The 20,703-nt window shown below is 50.4% G+C and overlaps 2 protein-coding genes across 4 annotated transcripts in view; one reads left to right on the top strand and one right to left on the bottom strand.

The window, feature by feature from the left end:
- SPACA9 (sperm acrosome associated 9) overlaps positions 1-14,259 on the bottom strand; it is a 30,477-nt gene extending 16,218 nt beyond the window's left edge. The window contains exons 1-2 of the mRNA XM_073555991.1: positions 14,201-14,259; positions 13,998-14,069 (exon numbers count right to left, since the gene is read on the bottom strand). The gene's annotated coding sequence lies outside the window, so the exon portion shown is untranslated. The remainder of the gene's footprint in view (positions 1-13,997; positions 14,070-14,200) is intronic.
- AK8 (adenylate kinase 8) overlaps positions 13,571-20,703 on the top strand; it is a 111,750-nt gene continuing 104,617 nt past the window's right edge. The window contains exons 1-2 of one of the 3 annotated variants that reach the window (XM_073555983.1): positions 13,571-13,784; positions 14,007-14,091. In XM_073555983.1, coding sequence (XP_073412084.1) covers positions 13,701-13,784; positions 14,007-14,091 — 169 coding nt within the window. In that variant the 5' untranslated portion in view covers positions 13,571-13,700. Of the gene's footprint in view, positions 13,785-14,006; positions 14,092-17,304; positions 17,360-20,703 lie in introns of those variants that run through there. The other 2 variants (XM_073555984.1, XM_073555985.1) reach the window with 2 other exon arrangements.

Below are 20,703 nucleotides of genomic sequence, written 5' to 3'. Positions count from 1 at the left end.
GCAGTGATTTCCAAAAGAGACGTGACAGACAACAAAGGTTTTGCGCTTCTGCTGGTCCATGGATCATTGCCTTATTATATGGGCATTTTGGTATTACACAGGCTCTGATTGGTAATATTCTAGTACTATGACTTCCATTACATGGCTGGCTAGGTACTGCTGACCCTGCATGAGAACATTCTTCTCTACCTCCAGGGGCTCAAAAACTGGTCCTGACCAAAATCTTCTCACAGCTTTGGCTGTGACTGGAGTATGAGATATGATGTATTTCTGACCAATGACAGCTGCCATGCCCTCACTCATCCCGCAGATCGACTCTGCATCATCCGCCAGCATCTTGTCTGCAGCCTCGGAGGCGCGTACAGCGCACACATCTCCCGCTCTGCTGCGCCTCCTTTATGGCGACACAATGCTTTCTTCTCGCAGGTTTGTGCTTTCTGGTGGCGTGTTACAATGCGGCAGACGCTTTGATGGCGGCACACACAGAACTGTTTTTGAACTCTCTCAAAGTGCTAAAAAAAATTATCAAAGGCTTTGTTCCCGGGCTACAGAGTCTCGCACAAGAGGCGGCAGAACAGCGCTCATCAGCCGTGTTATCTCAATCAGCAGACACATAAAAGGTGGCAAAGCCGACGGCGCCGCTCCGGTACCAACCAACTGGAAAATGGCGGAGGGAACCGACTGTCTTCAAAGAAGACGCTGTCAATTAATTTCTGTCATAAGATACATAAACTAGAAATCATGTCCTCATTGCAAAAGTGCAATGTGTATACACCACACAATGAGGTTCTGCAGCAGCTGAGGTATATGACTAGGTCCTACAGCATGAGAAGTATGACGAAGCACGCTGCAGGGTGTGATGGTCTGTAGGAGCTGAAGTTGTAATATGAGGTTCTGCAGCAGCTGGGTAGTGTGTGAAAAGGTTCTGCAGCAGCTGAGGGGTGTATTATGAGGTTCTGCAGCAGCTGAGGTGTGTATTATGAGGTTCTGCAGCAGCTGAGGGGTGTATTATGAGGTTCTGCAGCAGCTGAGGGGTGTATTATGAGGTTCTGCAGCAGCTGAGGGGTGTATTATGAGGTTCTGCAACAGCTGAGGTGTGTAACGAGGTTCTGCAGCAGCTGAGGTGTGTATTATGAGATTCTGCAGCAGCTGAGGTGTGTATTATGAGGTTCTGCAGCAGCTGAGCTGTTCATTATGAGGTTCTGCAGCAGCTGAGGGGTGTATTATGAGGTTCTGCAACAGCTGAAGGAGTGTAAGGAGGTTCTGCAGCAGCTGAGCTGTTCATTATGAGGTTCTGCAGCAGCTGAGGAGTGTAAAGAGGTTCTGCAGCAGCTGAGGAGTTTATTATGAGGTTCTGCAGCAGCTGAGCTGTTCATTATGAGGTTCTGCAGCAGCTAAGGTGTGTAATATGAGGTTCTGCAGCAGCTGAGTGTAAGGAGGTTCTGCAGCAGCTGAGCTGTTCATTATGAGGTTCTGCAGCAGCTGAGGAGTGTAAAGAGGTTCTGCAGCAGCTGAGGTGTGTATTATGAGGTTCTGCAGCAGCTGAACTATTCATTATGAGGTTCTGCCGCTGAGGTGTGTATTATGAGGTTCTGCAGCAGTTGAGGTATTATGAGGTTCTCCATGAGCTGAGGAGTGTAAGGAGGTTCTGCAGCAGCTGAGCTGTTCATTATGAGGTTCTGCAGCAGCTGAGGGGTGTATTATGAGGTTCTGCAGGAGCTGAGGAGTGTAAGGAGGTTCTGCAGCAGCTGAGCTGTTCATTATGAGGTTCTGCAGCAGCTGAGGAGTGTAAGGAGGTTCTGCAGCAGCTGAGCTGTTCATTATGAGGTTCTGCAGCAGCTGAGGAGTGTAAAGAGGTTCTGCAGCAGCTGAGGTGTGTATTATGAGGTTCTGCAGCAGCTGAACTATTCATTATGAGGTTCTGCCGCTGAGGTGTGTATTATGAGGTTCTGCAGCAGTTGAGGTGTGTATTATGAGGTTCTCCATGAGCTGAGGAGTGTAAGGAGGTTCTGCAGCAGCTGAGCTGTTCATTATGAGGTTCTGCAGCAGCTGAGGGGTGTATTATGAGGTTCTGCAGGAGCTGAGGAGTGTAAGGAGGTTCTGCAGCAGCTGAGCTGTTCATTATGAGGTTCTGCAGCAGCTGAGTGTAAAGAGGTTCTGCAGCAGCTGAGGTGTGTTATGAGGCTCTCCAGCAGCTGAGGTGTGTATTATAAGGATCTGCAGCAGCTGAGGTGTGTATTATGAGGATCTGCAGCAGCTGATGGGGGTATTAAGAGGTTCTGCAGCAGCTGAGGGTGTATTATGAGGCACTGCAGCAGCTGAGGAGTGTAAGGAGATTCTGTAGCAGCTGAGTTGTTCATTATGAGGTTCTGCAGCTGCTGAGATGTATAACGATGTTATGAAGCAGCTGCGAAGTATGTGGAGGTTCTGCAGCAGTGGAGCTGTGTGAAGAGGTTCTGCAGCAGCTGAACTGTTTATTATTAAGTTTTGCACCAGCTGAGGTGTATGACAAGGTTATTCAGCAGCTGCAAATTGTGAGGGGGTTCTGCAGCAGCTGAGCGATGTGATGAAGTTTTGCAGCAGCTGCGGTGTGTGAGGAGGTTCTGTAGCAGCTGAGCAGTTTATTAGGAGGTTCTGCAGCAGCTGAGGTATTTTGAGCTGCAGCCGTGCAGTGTATAATGACATCAAACCACCTAATCCTCAGACAGATGATTATAGGCTCTGACACAAGGTCTCTTTTTCTAGATCTCTGCTGTCAGTGAATGGGAACATTCTCATTTCCATCCAGGACTATTAGGCCACGTTCACACGTTCTGTATTTGGTCAGTTTTTTACCCCAGTATTTGTTCCACTCCTGGTTTTGGTTGACAATCAGAGGAGAAGTATAATAGAAACCCGTCCCCACTTCTGTATTATCAGTCACTCCTGGTTTTGGCTTACAGATACTGATGTAAAATACTGACCAGACACTGAACGTGTGAACGTGGCTTCAAACCTACCCAGATGTAATACTTGTCACAGCTGTGGGTTTGTTACAATTGCATCAAACCTGGACATAACACATCACCCCCAGATCTCCTGTTGGGAGGGTTCGCTACAATGTAGCACTTGGTTTAGCTCCTTCCTAGACAGGATACAAGTGTAGCAAACCCTCAGCGGTGACAAGTGTGATATCAGGATGGGTATTCAGTCTTAATGAGGGACCCATAACCCTCATCCTGTATTTTCTCAGAGACCTTTTTCCTCCCTTGTGGATCTCCCGTGATGGCGACACACAACGCCGCGTTACTATTTGCTGTAACCTCAGACGCCCGGGAAGTATTTGGATAATAACGGCACGGAAACCACAACCACTACACAAACAAGTCCTAATCTCAGGGGAGGAAGCCCACAATCCATGAGCGCAAACACCTGACACAGCATCCCATGATGACCGCAGCAGCTGACAACGGACGGGACTTAAAGGGGAAGTCCACCCTGGAAATATGAGCACTTCAAATATGTCCTCCAGCCACTATTACATTTAGTGACATCTTATCTCTGTTACTGGTATCCTATCTAACAGATACCTACTGGTATCTGTTACGGAGACTAATATAGGTGCTGAGACAGCTCCACAGCCCCAAGGGCTTGTCACCCTGCTTTTCCTGAGTCCAGAATGACAGGTCAGCCCAGAGCTGCCAATACTATGCGTTCTGCTCACTGACACTGTGTGTTCAGCAGGGGACAAGGTGCGGTAGCAATATTCTGTATATAAAGGGGTTCTCCTGTGACTCACATCACTGCATCAGGAAGTAAGAGGTGCTGCTGACATGACAGAGCATCCACTCCGGACTAGTATCCGGCCACTGGGGAACCGCTGCCAAGAAGCAAAATCAGTATAATGTTTAGCATACCTCCCAACCGTCCCGTATCTGGCGGGACAGTCCCGATTTTGACTCCCCCCCCACCCGCTCTCCCGCCCGGGACCTCATTTTTCCTGCATTGCATTGAGCCGCCATGCCTCCACCAAGCACCAACCCCATCCTCGCCCTCCCAAAGAGACCCACCGGCCACCGCAACCCTTCACTGATAAATCCCAGCAATGACGTCGCTTGGCTGCTCTTTGCGCACAGGACCTGTGATGAGGTCACAGGAGCGGAGGAGTCAGGGGTCACATGATCAGGGGCCTGAGTCCAAGGCCCCTGATCATGTGACCCCCTGACTCCTCCCCTTCTGTGACCTCATCACAGGTCCTGTGCGCACAGCCCTCAGTGTATGCAGGACTCTGCTGTGCTGGTTGTCATGGTGCTGAATGAGGGAAGCTTATGTGTGGGGTCAGGAAGAGTTTACAGGGTGTACGGAGCGGAGCCGCGCGCGTGCGAGGTGAACGGAGCGGAGCCGCGCGCGTGCGAGGTGAACGGAGCGGAGCCGCGCGCGTGCGAGGTGTACGGAGCGGAGCCGCACGCGTGCGAGGTGTACGGAGCGGAGCCGCTCGCGTGCGAGGTGTACGGAGGGGAGCCGCGCGCGTGCGAGGTGCGGAGCGGAACCGCGCGCGTGCGAGATGTACGGAGCTGAGCCGCACGCGTGCGAGATGTACGGAGCTGAGCCGCGCGCGTGCGAGATGTACGGAGCTGAGCTGCGTGCGTACAAAATGTATGGAGCAAAGCAGCATGTGTACACGGTTTACTGAGCGGAGCCATGTGTGTACAAGGTGTACAGAACGTGGCCGCATGTGTATGAGGTTTAAAGAATGGAGCCATGTGTGTACTGAATGGAGCCGTTTGTGTGCGAGGTGTACGGAGCGGAGCCGTTTGTGTACGAAACATACAAAGTGGGAACCGTGTGTGTATGAGGTGTGCGGAGCCATGCGTGTACAAGATGTATGGTGGGGAGAATTCATACCTCCCAACCGTCCCGGATCCAGCGGGACAGTCCCCATTTTGAGAGCGAGTCTGCCCCACTGCCCTGGCCAGGAGCTTACTTTTCCCGCGGACACAGGAGTACACGGCGGAGCCCCGAGGAGCACTTTAAAATTCACACGCGACGTTCCACCGGAAGTGACAGCGGTATCACCTTGTAATCGGGGATGCCGTCCATGTGAGCGGATCATGATATTCCTGCACTGGGAGGCTGAGGTTGGCATTACAATGGGAACCCGGCTGCGATAGTATCTTTATAGAATCTTTCTCTCTGTTCTTTCTTTCTCTCTCTAAACTTTCTTTTTCTCTCTCTCTGTTCGTTCTTTCTTCTCTTTCTTCCTCTCTCTTCTTTCTGTTCCTCCTTTCTTTCCCCTCTTTCTTTCTCTCTATAATCTTTCTCTCTCTCTGTTCTTCCTTTCTCTCTCTGTTCTTTCTATCTCTCTCTGTTCATTATTTCTTCCCTTCTTTCTTTTTCTCTCTCTGTTCTTTCTTACCTCTGTTCTTTATTTCTTTCCCCTCTTTCTTTCTCCCTCTCTGTTCTTTCTTTCCCCTTTCTTTTTTTTCTCTCTCTGTTCTTTTTTTCTGTCCACTCTTTCTTTCTCTCTCTCTGTTGTTCGTTTCTTTCTTTCTCTTCTCTTTCTTTCCCCTCTTTATTTCTTTCTCTTTGTTCTTTCCTTTTTTCCTCTCTCTCTCTGTTCTTCCCTTCTCTCTCTGTTCTTTCTATCTCTCTGTTCATTATTTCTTCCCTTCTTTCTTTTTCTCTCTCTGTTCTTTCTTTCTCCGTTCTTTATTTCTTTCCCCTCTTTCTTTCTCCCTCTCTGTTCTTTCTTTCCCTTTTCTTTTTTTCTCTCTCTGTTCTTTTTTCTGTCCACTCTTTCTTTCTCTCTCTTCTTCCTTTCTTTCTCTTCTCTTTCTTTCCCCTCTTTATTTCTTTCTCTCTTTGTTCTTTCCTTTTTTTTCCTCTTTCTCTCTCTCTGTTCTTTCTTTACCCTCTTTATTTCTCTGGTCTTTTTTCTCACTCTCTCTGTTCTTTTTTTCTGTCCCGTCTTTCTTTCTCTCTCTGTTTGTTTCTTTCTTTCTTTCTTTCTTTCTTTCTTTCTTTCATCTCTCTCTCGTTTTTCTTTCTGTTTTTTTTTCTTTCTCTCTCTGTTTTCTTTTTTCTCTCTCTCTGAGCTTTCTTTCTTTTCCTCAGTACCAGTCAGTGTGCCCACAGTACCAGCAACTGTGCCCATATTGACAGCCACTGTGCCCTCAGTACCAGTTAGTGTGATCAGCAGTGCTAAATAGGTGTGGTTGGGGCGTAGACACGGGTGTGACTAGTTGTGAAATGAGTGTGGTCGTGTGTGGCCTAGAATTTGCCACGACGCGCTGCGCGTGCCGCAGCCTTTATACCTCTTTCCCTTCTTCAAACGTTGGGAGGTATGTGTTTAGATAGGCATCATATTCCACATGGAGTCACAGAACCCAGACACATCACTTTGTCCCCACCAGGCTATATTCTTCCCATAGTGCATCGAGGTGTCATCTCCTTCCCAAGCAAGTGGTCACCCAACCAGCCACATGATGGAGAACATGAACAGTCATACCGGTTGCTTTCTTCCATTGCGCCACGGTTCACTTCTGATGATCACAAACCAATTGTACTCACTTTTAGAGGTGGGCGAGGTCAATATGGGTGGTCCGACCAGTGTACACAGCTAGTTGCAATGTTCCCTACAAGACCCGCCATATACCTGGGACATCCTACCCGACAAGACCCTTCATATACCTGAGACACCCTAACCTACAAGACCCACCAAATATCTGGGACACCCCACCCCACAAGACCCACCATATACCTGGGACACCCCACCCCACAAGACCCACCATATACCTGGGACACCCCACCCCACAAGACCCGCCATATACCAGGGACACCCTACCCCACAAGACCCGCCATATACCTGGGACACCCCACCCCACAAGACCCGCCATATACCACAGTTCCTGCTCCAGGGCAGCAGAAGGAGCTCTAAAAACAACTTCAGGGGAACTGCTCTCTCTGGTCAGGAGGAGGAAGTTAGGGAGTTAATGCCTGAGCAGGGTGAAGAGAGGACGTGCAGAGAGAAGCTGGGGACAGGCGCGAGAGCCGAGCTCATCCCCAGGCTTGAGCGCCAGAGACCAGACCCCGGAGTCCGAGATTGTTTGGGTACTAAAGTCCCCATAGCAGAATCCGGAGGACAGAAGACTGCAGATCCTCTGTCCCCAACTGAGACTCGATGACACAGCAGTGTGTGTGTGAGCCGGAGACACCATATAGGAGTGTGTTATGAATGGGTCACCGAGGAGGACAACAAAGGGCCAAGTCGCAGAAAACCAGAGAGGTTGGTAACTATGCAGATTGCAGATCCCTGATCCTATCCACACAACTAGCAGTAGCAGGGGAGCGTTCCTACGATGACCTAGATGCCTCGTCACCGCCGGAGGACTACATAAGCCTAAAGCAAGAAAAGGGGAAAACTGCCCCAGAGCAGACCCCAAAGGAATAGACAGCCCCCACACATGTAGTGACAATGAAACAAGATGAAAACACAAACACAGGCAGGAAAATAGGCTGAGCAAACGATGGGGCCCAAACTAACTAGAAAGGATATGAAAGGAAAGACACTGTCTGCAATCTGCCAAAAACCCTACAAAAATAGTGTCCAACACTTCTGATAACAAAATTAACCCTGAAGTCACTAGACTTCTCCCACTATATCAGCACTCTGAAATATTCTGAGACAGAGCAAAAAAGAAGCCAATCTAATAAGGGACTAAAAAAGCAAATTGGCAAATACAGATAAATAAGAGTGGAAATTCAGCACAGCCCCCGCCGGGGCTGGCTGAACACACAAAAAAAACTGAATAGACCATCAAAATCAAGTGTGAACATTAGCAAAAACACTTAGCTTTGAGAAGGCTGGAACAGAGCTGAAAACAAAGACCTGAGCAGCCAGAAGCAATCACAAGCACTGACTTAGGGCGTCGGCTGTCTTAAATCCAGTCTAAGATTCCTGAGGTCCAATCGTCATCCTCATTATCAGGTGGTATTAAATCAGCCTCACTACCTCCTGTTACCACCAGAGGGAGTCTGGAAGGAGAACTCACTACTGGTGGACCAGAGAATGAACTCACAACAGGAGTGATTCCTGAAGTAGGCTACAGCTGCCTGTCATGCGAGTGGAGTTCTACCTAGGTAGCAGACACAGAGAGGAACTTAAATAGAGTCCACAGCAGCAAGTACCTCAGAGAATAGCGCTAGAGCTAGAGAGGAGGCCTCACAACCCGCCTGAATACGGAGATTTCCAAATTGCTTTCAGGCTGACCGTCTCCAGGACCATCTGTACCCGGAGACCTAGATTGTACCTACATAGCTCAGTAAAAGGTAAAGGAAACTTCACTCTGTTGTGTCCTCTAGTTATTCCTGAGTCACCTATCCAACTCTGCTACATCTATTATCCTCAAACACAACATCTTCACTACCACAACTGCCATGAGGCAAAGCTCTGCCTGTGGAGAGCTATACCAACTCTGCTGCATCACATTATCTGTCCCAGAGGATCTGCCCTGCAGCGCAGGTCACCTCTGATCAGACACCACAGGTCACGAACACTTTACAAACTCTTTATTTTCCCTTTGTAAATATCCCCTTTTATTGGACGCCCCAGGGCCACGGACCGGGTCACCGCGGCGACCATGACACTGCCCCTTTAAGAAGCGGCCCGATACCAAGTACCCCACGGCCCTGGCGGGTGATCCAAGTGCACAGGGGCCCCAGGCAGCGCACAGGGCCCCAGGCAGCACACAGGGCCCCAGGCAGCACACAGTGGGGCAGAGAATGCACACGGGGTCCCAGGCAGCACACCGGGGTCCCAGGCAGTGCACAGAGGCCCCAGGCAGCACACGGGGGGGCACAGAGAGCGAACAAGGTCCCAGGCAGCACACGGGGCCCCTGGCAGCACACGGGGGGGCACAGACAGCACACGGGGCCCCAGGCAGCGGACAGGGCCCCAGACAGCGCTCATGGGACCCAGGCAGCATACAGGGGCCCCAGGCAGCGAACAGAGGGACAGAGACAGTGCACAGGGTGCCAAGCAGCACACATGTGGCCTGAAACCACCTGTGCGCTGTTTGGGACCCCCTGTGCGATGTCTGGGGCCCCGTTCTTGAGTATATCACTCAATCCTGTGCCATGTCTGGGGACCTTGTGTGATGTCTGGGGCCCCTTGGTGATATTTGGGGCCCCTTGGTGATATTTGGGGCCCCTGTGCTATGTCTGGGCCCCCTTTGCATTGTGCAATGTCTTGGGCCCCAGTGCGATGTCTGGGGCCTCTGTGCAATATCTGGGGCCCCTGTGCAATGTCTGAGGCCCCTGTGCAATGTCTGAGGCCCATGTGCAATGTCTGGGGTCCCTGTGCGTTGTCTTGTGCCCCTGTGCAATGTCTGAGGCCCCTGTGCAATGTCTGGGGCCCCTGTATGATGTCTGGGGCCCCGTTCTTGAGTATATCACTCAATCCTGTGCGATCTCTTGGGCCCCTGTGCGCTGCCTTGGGCCCAGTGCGCTGCCAAGGGACCCTGTGTGCTGCCTGGGGCCCTGTGTGCTGTCTCTGCCCCCCGTGTGCTGCCCGGGGCCCTGTGCGCTACCTGGGGCCCTGTGCGCTGCCTGGGTCCGGTTCGCTGTCTCTGCCCCCGTGTGCTGCCTGGGGCCCCGTTTGCTGTCTCTGCCCCCCCCTTTGCTGCCTGGGGCCCCATTCGCTGTCTCCCCCCCCCGTGTGCTGCCTGGGACTGCTCCCCCGTGTGCTGCCTGGGACCCCGATCGCTGTCTCGGCCCCCCCCTAGTGTGCTGCCTGGGACCCCTCCCCCATGTGCTGCCTGGGACCCCGATCGCTGTCTCGGCCCCCCCCCCCAGTGTGCTGCCTGGGACCCCTCCCCCGTGTGCTGCCTGGGACCCCGATCGCTGTCTCGGCCCCCCCCCCGGTGTGCTGCCTGGGACCCCTCCCCCGTGTGCTGCCTGGGACCCCGATCGCTGTTTCGGCGCCCCCCCCGGTGTGCTGCCTGGGACCCCGATCGCTGTCTCTGCCCCCCCCCCCCGTGTGCTGCCTGGGGCTCCGTTATTGACTATATGCCTCTATGGTTCTGAAAAGCCTGGATTAATCTGGCCTGTTACATCGGGAACATCCCACAAGACCCCCGCCATATACCGGGAGTTTGGCAAACTTGAAGTGTCAAGACCCGACGAATATCGGGGAACACCCTACAAGACTATTAACCTGTTTGAAATAAAGCTGTGAAGAATATTGTCCACCATCCATCTTTATCAGCAGCGCAGATTTGGACACATACACCCAGTTTCACCATTATCCTCGGTCCCTGGACCCGTGTCCTGCAGAAGATGATCCATGAGTGTGTTTCTACCACACTTTCTCCTTCTACCCACTCCACTTTCCATTAATATGCTTGGATACAGCACTCTGTGAACAGCCAGCTTCTTTAGCAATGACCTTTTGTGACTTACCCTCCTTGTGGAGTGTGTCAATGACAGCCTTCTGGACATCTGCCAAGTCAGCAGTCTTCCCTATGATTGTGGAGCCTACTGAAACAGACTAAGGCTAGTTTCACACTAGCGTTTATGAGCGCAGCGACGGCCTGCGCACGGCCGCCGCTATGCCCCGCCCCCTGCCGCGCCTCCGCCGCTAGCAGGTTGCGTTTGGCGCAGGTCGGCGCACCGTCAAAAGGACGCATGCGCCGCCAAACGCATACTGCGCACGGCCTGCGCCCCCTGTGATAAAGATAGGGGACGCAGGGCGCATGCAGCGTCATGCGCCGGTGGGCGGAGCTACCCGCGGGGGTGCGACAGGGGGCGGGGCTTAGCGGCGGCCATGCGCAGGCCGTCGCTGCACTCATAAACGCTAGTGTGAAACTAGCCTTAGGGACCTTTTTGAACGTTTAGAAAGCCTTTACAGGTGTTTTTTCTTAATTATTCTAATTTACTGAGATAATGACTTTTGGGTTTTCATTGGCTGTAAGCCATAATCCTCAACATTAACAGAAATAAACACGTGAAATAGATCACTCTGTGTGTAATGACTCAATATAATATATATGAGTTTCACTTTTTGTATTGAAGAACTGAAATAAATTCACTTTTTGATGATATTCTAATTTAGTGAGAAGCACCTGTATATATTATTTCATATTATTTGTATCACTTAATACTGAGCAAAACTAATTCCGCTGACTCCCTGCTGCATGTTACGGTAGGGCTTATTGTAACTTGTATCAGCAAGTCACCACCATTCACTGCTTTTTGGCCACGGTTTTCAGCCCTTTGGCTGCCCCAGTCCACGAGCCAGTGAGGAACAGCCAGATGTGGCCTGCTTGCTGCACTTTGCCCAGGTCTGATGTATACCCATCTATGTACTATAGATTTGAGTTACTGCAAATTATGTCATACTTCTTGGCTTAAAACACTCCTCAAAAATTGCTAAGAGGAGTATTTTTACCCCTCTGTGGGAACACCAGCAGTTTGACCCTCAGCAACTGACGGCCCTTTAAAAAAATAAAATCTGTAAAAAATGTTTCATCCCTGGACTTCTACAACAGATCAGGCTGTATGGACCACAGAAGATGGTAAGTGGCCACAGATGGCCGGGATACACCTAGACACAGCTGGGACCTAATACATTGGTTGCATAAGCGATCATCATGTTTTTAATTGTTATTTTTCATTTAAAAGCTGCTGAGGACAGGAAAGAAACTGTCAGTGAGATCAGAGCAATTTAGTGCAGGTCTACTGGTGAGGACCCCAAGTAGCCACCCAGCATGCATTCCCACATGAGTGACATTAACATCCCTTCACCCTGCAGACCCCCAGTATGCAGTCCTAAGAGAGGAATATTATCTCCTTCCCTGTGCATCCCCACTCAAGCATCACCCCTCAAGTTGTTACCCAGTGTGCAGCCCCCATGCGAATAACATCACCCTCTTCTGCTTGCAGGCACCGAGCATGCAGACCTATGCAAGATAAATTTATGACCCCCTTCAACCTACAGCCCCACGCAAGTAACATCAGTCCTTTCACCAGGCAGCCTCACGAGTGACATTACCCCCTTCCCGATGAAGCCCAAGCGAGTAACATCACCCACTTCCCCTTATAGCCACCCAACATGAAGCATCATCTCCTTCCCCATGCAGCCCGCAAGCATGCACCATCATCACATCCCCTTCCCCACACAGCCCCTCTTCTTTCTCATCATGACCTCCTTCCTTGCACAGTCCCTCATCATCAACCTTCCTTGTCCGCAAAGCCCCTCATCGTCGTCCCACCTTCTCCACACAGCCCCTCATCACCCCATTCAACCCCTAATCATCACCCCCATTCAACCCCTAATCATCACCATGCCCCCTTCTCCACACAGCCCCTCATCATCATCATGCCCCTTTCTCCGCACAGCCCCTCATCATCAACATGCCCCCTTTTCCGCACCGCCCCTCATCAACATGCTCCCTTCTCCACACAGTCCTCATTTTGTACAGCCCCTCATCATCATGTCCTTCTCAGCACAGCCCCTCATCATCAACATGCCCCCTTCTCCGCACAGCCTCTCATCATCAACATGCCCCCTTCTCCTCACAGCCCCTCATCATCAACATGCCTCCCTCTCCGTACAGCTCCTCATCATGCCCTTCTTAGCACAGCCCTTCATTATCAATATGCCACCTTCTCCGCACAGCCTCTTATCATGAGCATACCCCCTTCTCCACAGAGTTCATCAACATAGCCCCTTCTCTGCACAGCCCCTCATAAACATACCCCCTTCTCCGAACAACCCCTCAACATCATGCCCCCTTTTCTGCACTGCCCCCTTCTCCCTGCACAGCCCCTCATCATCAATACGCACACTGCTTTCTGCAGCCCCTCATCATAATGTCCTTCTCAGCACAGCCCTTCATCAACATTCCCCCTTCTCCACACAGTCCCTCATCATCAACATTCCCCCTTCTAAGCACAGCCCCTCATCAACATACCCCCTTCTCCGCACAGCCCCTCATCATCAACATGCCCTCTTCTCCGCACAGCCTATTTTCATGCCCTTTTCTGCAAAGCCCCTCATCAACATGCTCCCTTTTCCGCACAGCCCCTCATCATCAACATTCCCCCTTCTCCGCACAGCCCCTCATCATCAACATGCCCCCTTCTCCGCACAGCCCCTCATCATCACCTTCACCATACAACCCCAATCTGGTAACATCAACCGTTTTCCTGTGAAAGCTCCCCAATAAGCAGCCCCATACAAGTAACAGCACCCATTTCCCTGGGCAACCCTCTAACATGCAGCCCCAATATAGTAGCATAAGCCATGTTCTTTAAACTCAAAATACATCCTCAGATCACTCACATTGAGCCCTGTGTCCTCATCTGCACACAGCCCCATTGTGCAGCCCCTTATTCCTCTCAGGGTCTCCTGCAAGTCTCATCACCAGCAGTCTCAGCAGGAGGTAGCTTCCCGTTATCGGGCCGGCACTGACAGGACCGGAGGAGGCCCCGCCCCTTACCTGCAGATCATCCCCTCACAGGAGCACCTCCATTCTAGACGTTACCATGCCCACAGGTGGAACGCGCTGCGGGTGACGTCGCAGAGTGATGACGTTGTGTTGTTGGCGACAGTGGTTGCTAGGACACGGCGGCGCTCGCTCTGTAACTAGGGAGCGCTGTGCTGCCCCCTGGCAGGGGATTTCAGCGTAGAGGTCGTTATAGTGAGCAGTAAAAGTGCGGAGATGGACGCCACAGCGAAGCCCCTGAGGATCCCACCGCAGATGGCCGTGTACGCCGAGGACCACCGCATCTTTGATATGCTGCAGGTAAGTGGCTGATCGTGTGGAACTACAAGTCTCAGCATGTCCAGCAAAGCTCATATTAACCGAGTCCACAGCATTTTAATCTGAAACTTGTTGAAGGACTTCAGGTCCCAGCATGCCTCGCAGCCTCAATTCTCTAACAATTGTGCCCTGCAGCTGTTGCTGGCAGTTGTAGTTCTCCAGTGCTCACAGTACGTTTTATTGTGTTGTTTTTACCTTTATCAGAAAATGGTTCAGAATCTCCTGATGGACCGACCGGCCGACCCCATCCAGTACCTGATCCACCATCTGCGGAAGGATAATGATGGCGGTAAGGCCGGGGATCGGGGGGGGGGGTCTCGTGCTTGGCTGGCCCCAGGTGTACACAGACCACATGGGGGCCCCTGTTCACGATTGTTTTAGCTTTTCACCTTCCATACCTATTTTCCTGGTCCCCAGCGCTGTATCAGGTCTCGTCTTTTCCGGCACGAGCTGTGACACGACCATTGTGGGATCCGTGCGAGCAGGGCCGGACTGGGACTAAAATTCAGCCCTGGCATTTGAAGTTACACAGGCCCACTAGTCACATGGTGACTATATAATATTTTTGTACAGCTGTAGGTTACAAGAAGTGAGAGGAGATTAACACGACTATATAACATGTAGTCACAGCTGTGCCCAGGATTTCAGCTCAGTCTTATTTATTGCTTTTAGGTACAGTACTCCGCCCAAAGCGCTGTCCCCTTTTGTATGCATGATTACAGAATTCCTGGCAGAACTGCTCTCTATTGGGCAACCAGACCCCCTGGTCATAGCCGCCCCTATCATACCTCCCAACTTTTGAAGAAGGGAAAGACGGACAAAGACTGCGGCGCGCACAGCGCGCCGCTGTAAATTTTGGCCACGCCCAACCACACCCATTTCACAACTAGTCACACCCATGTCCACACCTAATCGCACCCATTTAGCACTGCTGATCACACTGACTGGTACTGAGGGCGCAGTGGCTGGCATTATGGGCACACTGACTGGCACTAAGGAAGAGAGAAAACAGAGAGAGAGAGAAAAAAGAAAACAGAGAGAGCGAGAAAGAAAGGGGAAAGAAAGAAAGAACAGTGAGAGACAAAGAAAGAACAGTGAGAGACAAAGAAAGAACAGAGAGAGAAAGAAAGAGGGGAAAGAAAGAAAGAACAGAGAGAGAAAGAAAGAAGTAAAGAAAAGAAAGAAAGAACAGAGAGAAAGAGAGGAAAGAAAAAGAAAGAAAGAGGGGAAGAAAGAAGAGAGAGAGAAAAAAGAAAGATTAGAGAGAGAAAGAAAGAACAGAGAGAGAATGAAAGAACAGAGAAAGAAAGAAAAAGAGAGAAAGAAATAAAGAAAGATTCTACAAAGATACTATAGCAGCCCGGCTCCCATTGTAGTGCCCACTTGAGCCTCCCGGTGCAGGACCTATCATGATCCGCTCACATGGCCGGCATCCCCGATTCCAAGGCGATCCTGCTGTCTGCGCTGTCGGAGGAGGACACGGTGATGGATCTGAAGCATTCCTGGTTCCGTCACAATCTCCTCAAGAAATTATCTCATTTCCGGTCAGCTTCCAGCACATCACTTCAGGTGGAACGTCATGTGTGTGTTTTAAAATGCTCCTCGGGGCTCCGCCGTGTACTAATATGTCCGTGGGAAAAGCCCACTTCGTATGCTTTGTACACACTTGGCTCCGCTCCGTACATCCCGTACACATATGGCTCCACTCCATACACACACGGCTCCACTCCGTCCACCTTGTACACACGGCTCCGCTCCGTACACCTCATACACACGGCTCCTCTCCGTACACCTCGTACACACGGCTCCGCTCCGTACACCTCATACACACACGGCTCCACCTCGTACACACATGGCTCCTCTCCGTACACCTCATACACGCGCGGCTCCACCTCGTACACACGCGGCTCCTCTCCGTACACCTCGTACACACGCGGCTCCGCTCCGTACACCTCATACACACGCAGCTCCTCTCCGTACACCTCATACACGCGGCTCCGCTCCGTACACCTCATACACACGGCTCCTCTCCGTACACCTCGTACACGCGCGGCTCCGCTCCGTACACCTCGTACACACGCAGCTCCTCTCCGTACACCTCATACACGCGGCTCCGCTCCGTACACCTCGTACACACACGGCTCCGCTCCGTACACCTCGTACACACACGGCTCCGCTCCGTACACCTCGTACACACACGGCTCCGCTCCGTACACCTCGTACACACGCAGCTCCTCTCCGTACACCTCATACACGCGGCTCCGCTCCGTACACCTCGTACACGCGCGGCTCCGCTCCGTACACCTCGTACACACGCAGCTCCTCTCCGTACACCTCATACACGCGGCTCCGCTCCGTACACCTCGTACACGCGCGGCTCCGCTCCGTACACCTCGTACACACGCAGCTCCTCTCCGTACACCTCATACACGCGGCTCCGCTCCGTACACCTCGTACACACACGGCTCCGCTCCGTACACCTCGTACACACACGGCTCCGCTCCGTACACCTCGTACACACACGGCTCCGCTCCGTACACCTCGTACACACGCAGCTCCTCTCCGTACACCTCGTACACACACAGCTCTGCTACATCCACACTGTAAATCCTGACCCCACACATACTTACCTCAACCAGCACCATGACAACAGCAAAGCAGAGTCTTGCAGACGGTAGAGGCAAGGCTGAGCGCACAGGACCTGTGATGAGGTCACAGGAGGGGCGGAGTCAGGGGTGATATGATCGGGGGTCTGGACAAAGGCTCCTGATCATGTGACCCCCTGACTCCTCCCCTCCTGTGATCTCATCACAGGTCCTGCGAACAGAGCGAGCAGGCAAGCGGGTGCGACGCTGTGAGGGGCGGGGGCGGGGGCGGGGGGGAGGAGGTCTCATGCTACTGCGAGGATGGGGTGCGAGGGGGGCGTGGTGGCTTATCTCCCTGCAGTGCGGGAGGAACTTGGAAACTATCACCGCCGTGCCCGCAGAGGGCCGGCGGCAGGAGCAACAGTGGCCGCAGCAGCTGGCAAGCGGCCAGATGTTCGGGCGCTGCCGCCCGCGGCCCACGTGACAGCGGCCCAGCGGGAAAATGCCCGGTTGGTTATATTGCCAATCCGGGCCTGCGTGCGAGTTTCCGATCTCTTTCAAGTCCATTATTTTGTGAGATGAAGTGACCAAAAGACCCAGCAATTCTGACATTCAGATTATTTTCCGTTTTGGCATTCACTGGACAAGATACAAGATAAATATTGTGATAATGTATTAGTTCGGAAGACTGCACAGGCAGAGGAACCGAATATGGTGATTTCTTTTATTTACATTTTAAAGAGATAATCCACTATTACATTAATGATCTATATTTAGGATAGGTCATCAATGCCTGACCAGCCTGGGCTCCGGCCCCTCCTGCCGATCAGCTGTCATTGGTGTCAGCCGGCCGGCAGTGCTCACTTACTGAGCTGCTATGTCTACTTGTAGAGGCCGCCGCAAGATTGATTGGAATAGGAGGCGTATGTGCAGTATCAAGCCCCAGTCTCTTCAAGTCGACAGACCAGCTCGGTAAGTGAGCATTGCCAGCCCGGCGCTGCCACCGATTACAGTTGATCAGCGGGGGTGCCAATTGTCGGACCCTGGCCAATCAGAAATCGATGACCTACCATAAGGATTGGTCATCAGCGTAAAAGTAGTGGACAATCTATTTCATGGCGTTCTGGGGAAATTAAGGTGATTATATATGTACAGTGGGGAAATAAGTATTTGATCCCTTGCTGATTTTGTACTTTTGTCCACTGACAAAGACATGAACAGTCTATAATTTTAAGTGTAGGTTAATTTTAACATTGAGAGATAGAATATCAAAAATAAAATCCAGAAAATCACATTGTATAAATTATATACATTTATTTGCATTTTGTAAATCCTACAAACCAGTTAGACGCTCCTAATCAACTCATTACCTGTATAAAAGACAGCTGTCTTACATAGTCACCTTTATAAAAGACTCATAGTAACATAGTAACATAGTTAGTAAGGCCGAAAAAAGACATTAGTCCATCCAGTTCAGCCTATAAGATTCTGTCAGAATAAATCCCCAGATCTACGTCCTTCTAAAGAACCTAACAATAACTGTAAGATACAATATCGTTACGCTCCAGGAAGACATCAAGGCCTCTCTTGAACCCTTCGACTGAGTTCATCATCACCACCTCCTCAGGCAGGGAATTCCAGATTCTCACTGCCCTAACAGTAAAGACTCCTGTCCACAGACTCAATTTATCAGTCAGACTCTAACCTCCACAACATGGGCAAGACCAAAGTGCTTTATAGGGATGTCAGGGACAAGACCATAGACCTGCTCAAAGCTGGAATGGGCTGCAAAACCATAAGTAAGACGCTGGGTGAGAAGGAGACAACTGTTGGTGCAATAGTAAGAAAATGGAAGAAATACAAAATGACTGTCAGTCGACATTGATCTGAGGCACCATGCAAAATCTCACCTCCTGGGGTATCCTTTATCATGAGGAAGGTGATTGATCAGCCTAAAACTACACGGGGGGAACTTGTTAATGATCTCAAGGCAGCTGAGACCACAGTCACCAAGAAAACCATTGGTAACACATGATGCCGTAAAGGTTTAAAATCCTGCAGAGCCCTCAAGGTCCCCCTGCTCAAGAAGGCACATGTGCAGGCCCGTCTGAAGTTTGCCAATGAACACCTGGATGATTCTGTGAGTGATTGGGAGAAGGTGCTGTGGTCAGATGAGACAAAAACTGAGCTCTTTGGCATTAACTCAACTCGCCATGTTTGGAGGAGTCTCCAGACCTTAATCCCATAGAAAACTTATGGAGGGAGTTGAAGCTCTGAGTTGCCAAGCGACAGCCTCAAAATATTAATGATTTAGAGATGATCTGCAAAGAGGAGTGGACCAAAATTCATCCTAACATGTGCGCAAACCTCATCATCAACTGCAAAAAAGTATTAAGTCTTGTTTGCCAGAGGGATCAAATACTTATTTCTCACTGCAAAATGCAAATTTATATAATTTATATAATGTGATTTTTCACTGTGGCTCAGTAGTTAGCACTTCAGCTTTGCATCGCTGGGGTCCTGGGTTCATATCCCACCAAGGACAACATCTGCAAGGAGTTTGTATGTTCTCCCCGTGTTTGCGTGGATTTCCTCCGGGTTCTCCAGTTCCCTCCCACATTCCAAAAACATACTGATAGGGAATTTAGATCGTGAGCCCCATTGGGGACAGCGATGATAATGCATGTAAAGCGCTGTGGAACTATTCGCTCTATATAAATGAGTAACAGAAATAAATAGAATATTTTTTATCTCTCAGTGTTGATATTAACCTACCCTTAAAATTATAGACTGTTCATGTCTTTGTCAGTGGGCAAACTTACAAAATCAGCAAGGGATCAAATACTTATTTCTCCCACTGTATATTGTTTTATTTTTTCCATTAGTTTCATATTTTTTTTATCAATCTCCCAAGAGTGACTTGAACCTGCAACATTGTAATACTGCCATCTAGGGTAAAATTACTCCTCTTCTATGAAGCGGTGTAGAGGCATGGAAGACACAGGAGCCTTCAGTCAGACCCTGGCTGTCATGCCAAAGCTATGACCACCTTGTTTCTGACCTCATATACATGCTGCCATCGCAATGAATAGCAGCATCTACGGAATTAAACTTCTGTGATCAGAGCTGGCTCCAATCTCAGCACTCAGACTCTGGTGCCGACTGTACAGTACAGCCATCACCTGTGCTGTATAGGTCCTGCAGTTAGCTGTACAATACGCTGATATATTGTAACATAGTACTGTAATATTGCCGATCTCCTATGAAGCCCAACCGCAGGCATCAGTGGTGTGCCCGGGACACGGGAGCCTTTAGTTGGTCCCTTCCTGTCATGACGCACCCCAGTTGCATCGTCATAAATGCTGCTGTCACAATCAGCAGCTTCTAAGGGATTAAAATTTCCAATCCCCCCTACCCTTATCCTCCTCAATATTTTCCATGGTTTAATCGCTCTTTACCCTTCTTTATCGTTTGCTTATATACGCAATCTCCCTTTACCATCCTATTTCTTTTCCTCTTTATTCACCTTTTCCATTTTTCCTTTTAATTACTGTATATACTCGTGTATAAGCCGACCCGCGCATAAGCCGACCACCCTAATTTTGCCACAAAAAAACTGGGAAAACTTATTGACTCATGTATAAGCCGAGGGTGGTGCTGCACAAGGGTTAATGGTGGTCCAAAAAGATGCTCCATAGATAAATACCCCCATAAAATGCTGCAAAAGGGTTAATGGTGGCCCAACAAGATGCTCCAAGGATAAATACCCCCATATATTTCTGCACAAGGGTTAATGATGTCCCAAGTAGATGCTCCATACATAAATACCCCCATATGCTGCACAAGGGTTAATTGTGGCCCAAGTAGATGCTCCATACATAAATATCCCCCATATGCTGCACAAGGGTTAATGGTGGCCCAAGTAGATGCTCCATACATAAATATCCCCATATGCTGCACAAGGGTTAATGGTGGCCCAAGTAGATGCTCCATACATAAATACCCCCATCTGCTGCACAAGGGTTAATGGTGGCCCAAGTAGATGCTCCATACATAAATACCCCCATATGCTGCACAAGGGTTAATGGTGGCCCAAGTAGATGCTCCATACATAAATATCCCCATATGCTGCACAAGGGTTAATTGTGTCCCAAGTAGATGCTCCATACATAAATATCCCCCATATGCTGCACAAGGGTTAATGGTGGCCCAAGTAGATGCTCCATACATAAATATCCCCATATGCTGCACAAGGGTTAATGGTGGCCCAAGTAGATGCTCCATACATAAATACCCCCATCTGCTGCACAAGGGTT

This window comes from Dendrobates tinctorius, unplaced genomic scaffold, assembly GCF_039654945.1.
Source record: "Dendrobates tinctorius isolate UK_male_01 unplaced genomic scaffold, ASM3965494v1 ptg000231l, whole genome shotgun sequence".
NCBI lineage: Eukaryota > Metazoa > Chordata > Amphibia > Anura > Dendrobatidae > Dendrobates > Dendrobates tinctorius.
The sequence above is the reverse complement of the archived record's forward strand: the minus strand, read 5'-3'. Positions and strand labels throughout refer to the sequence as shown.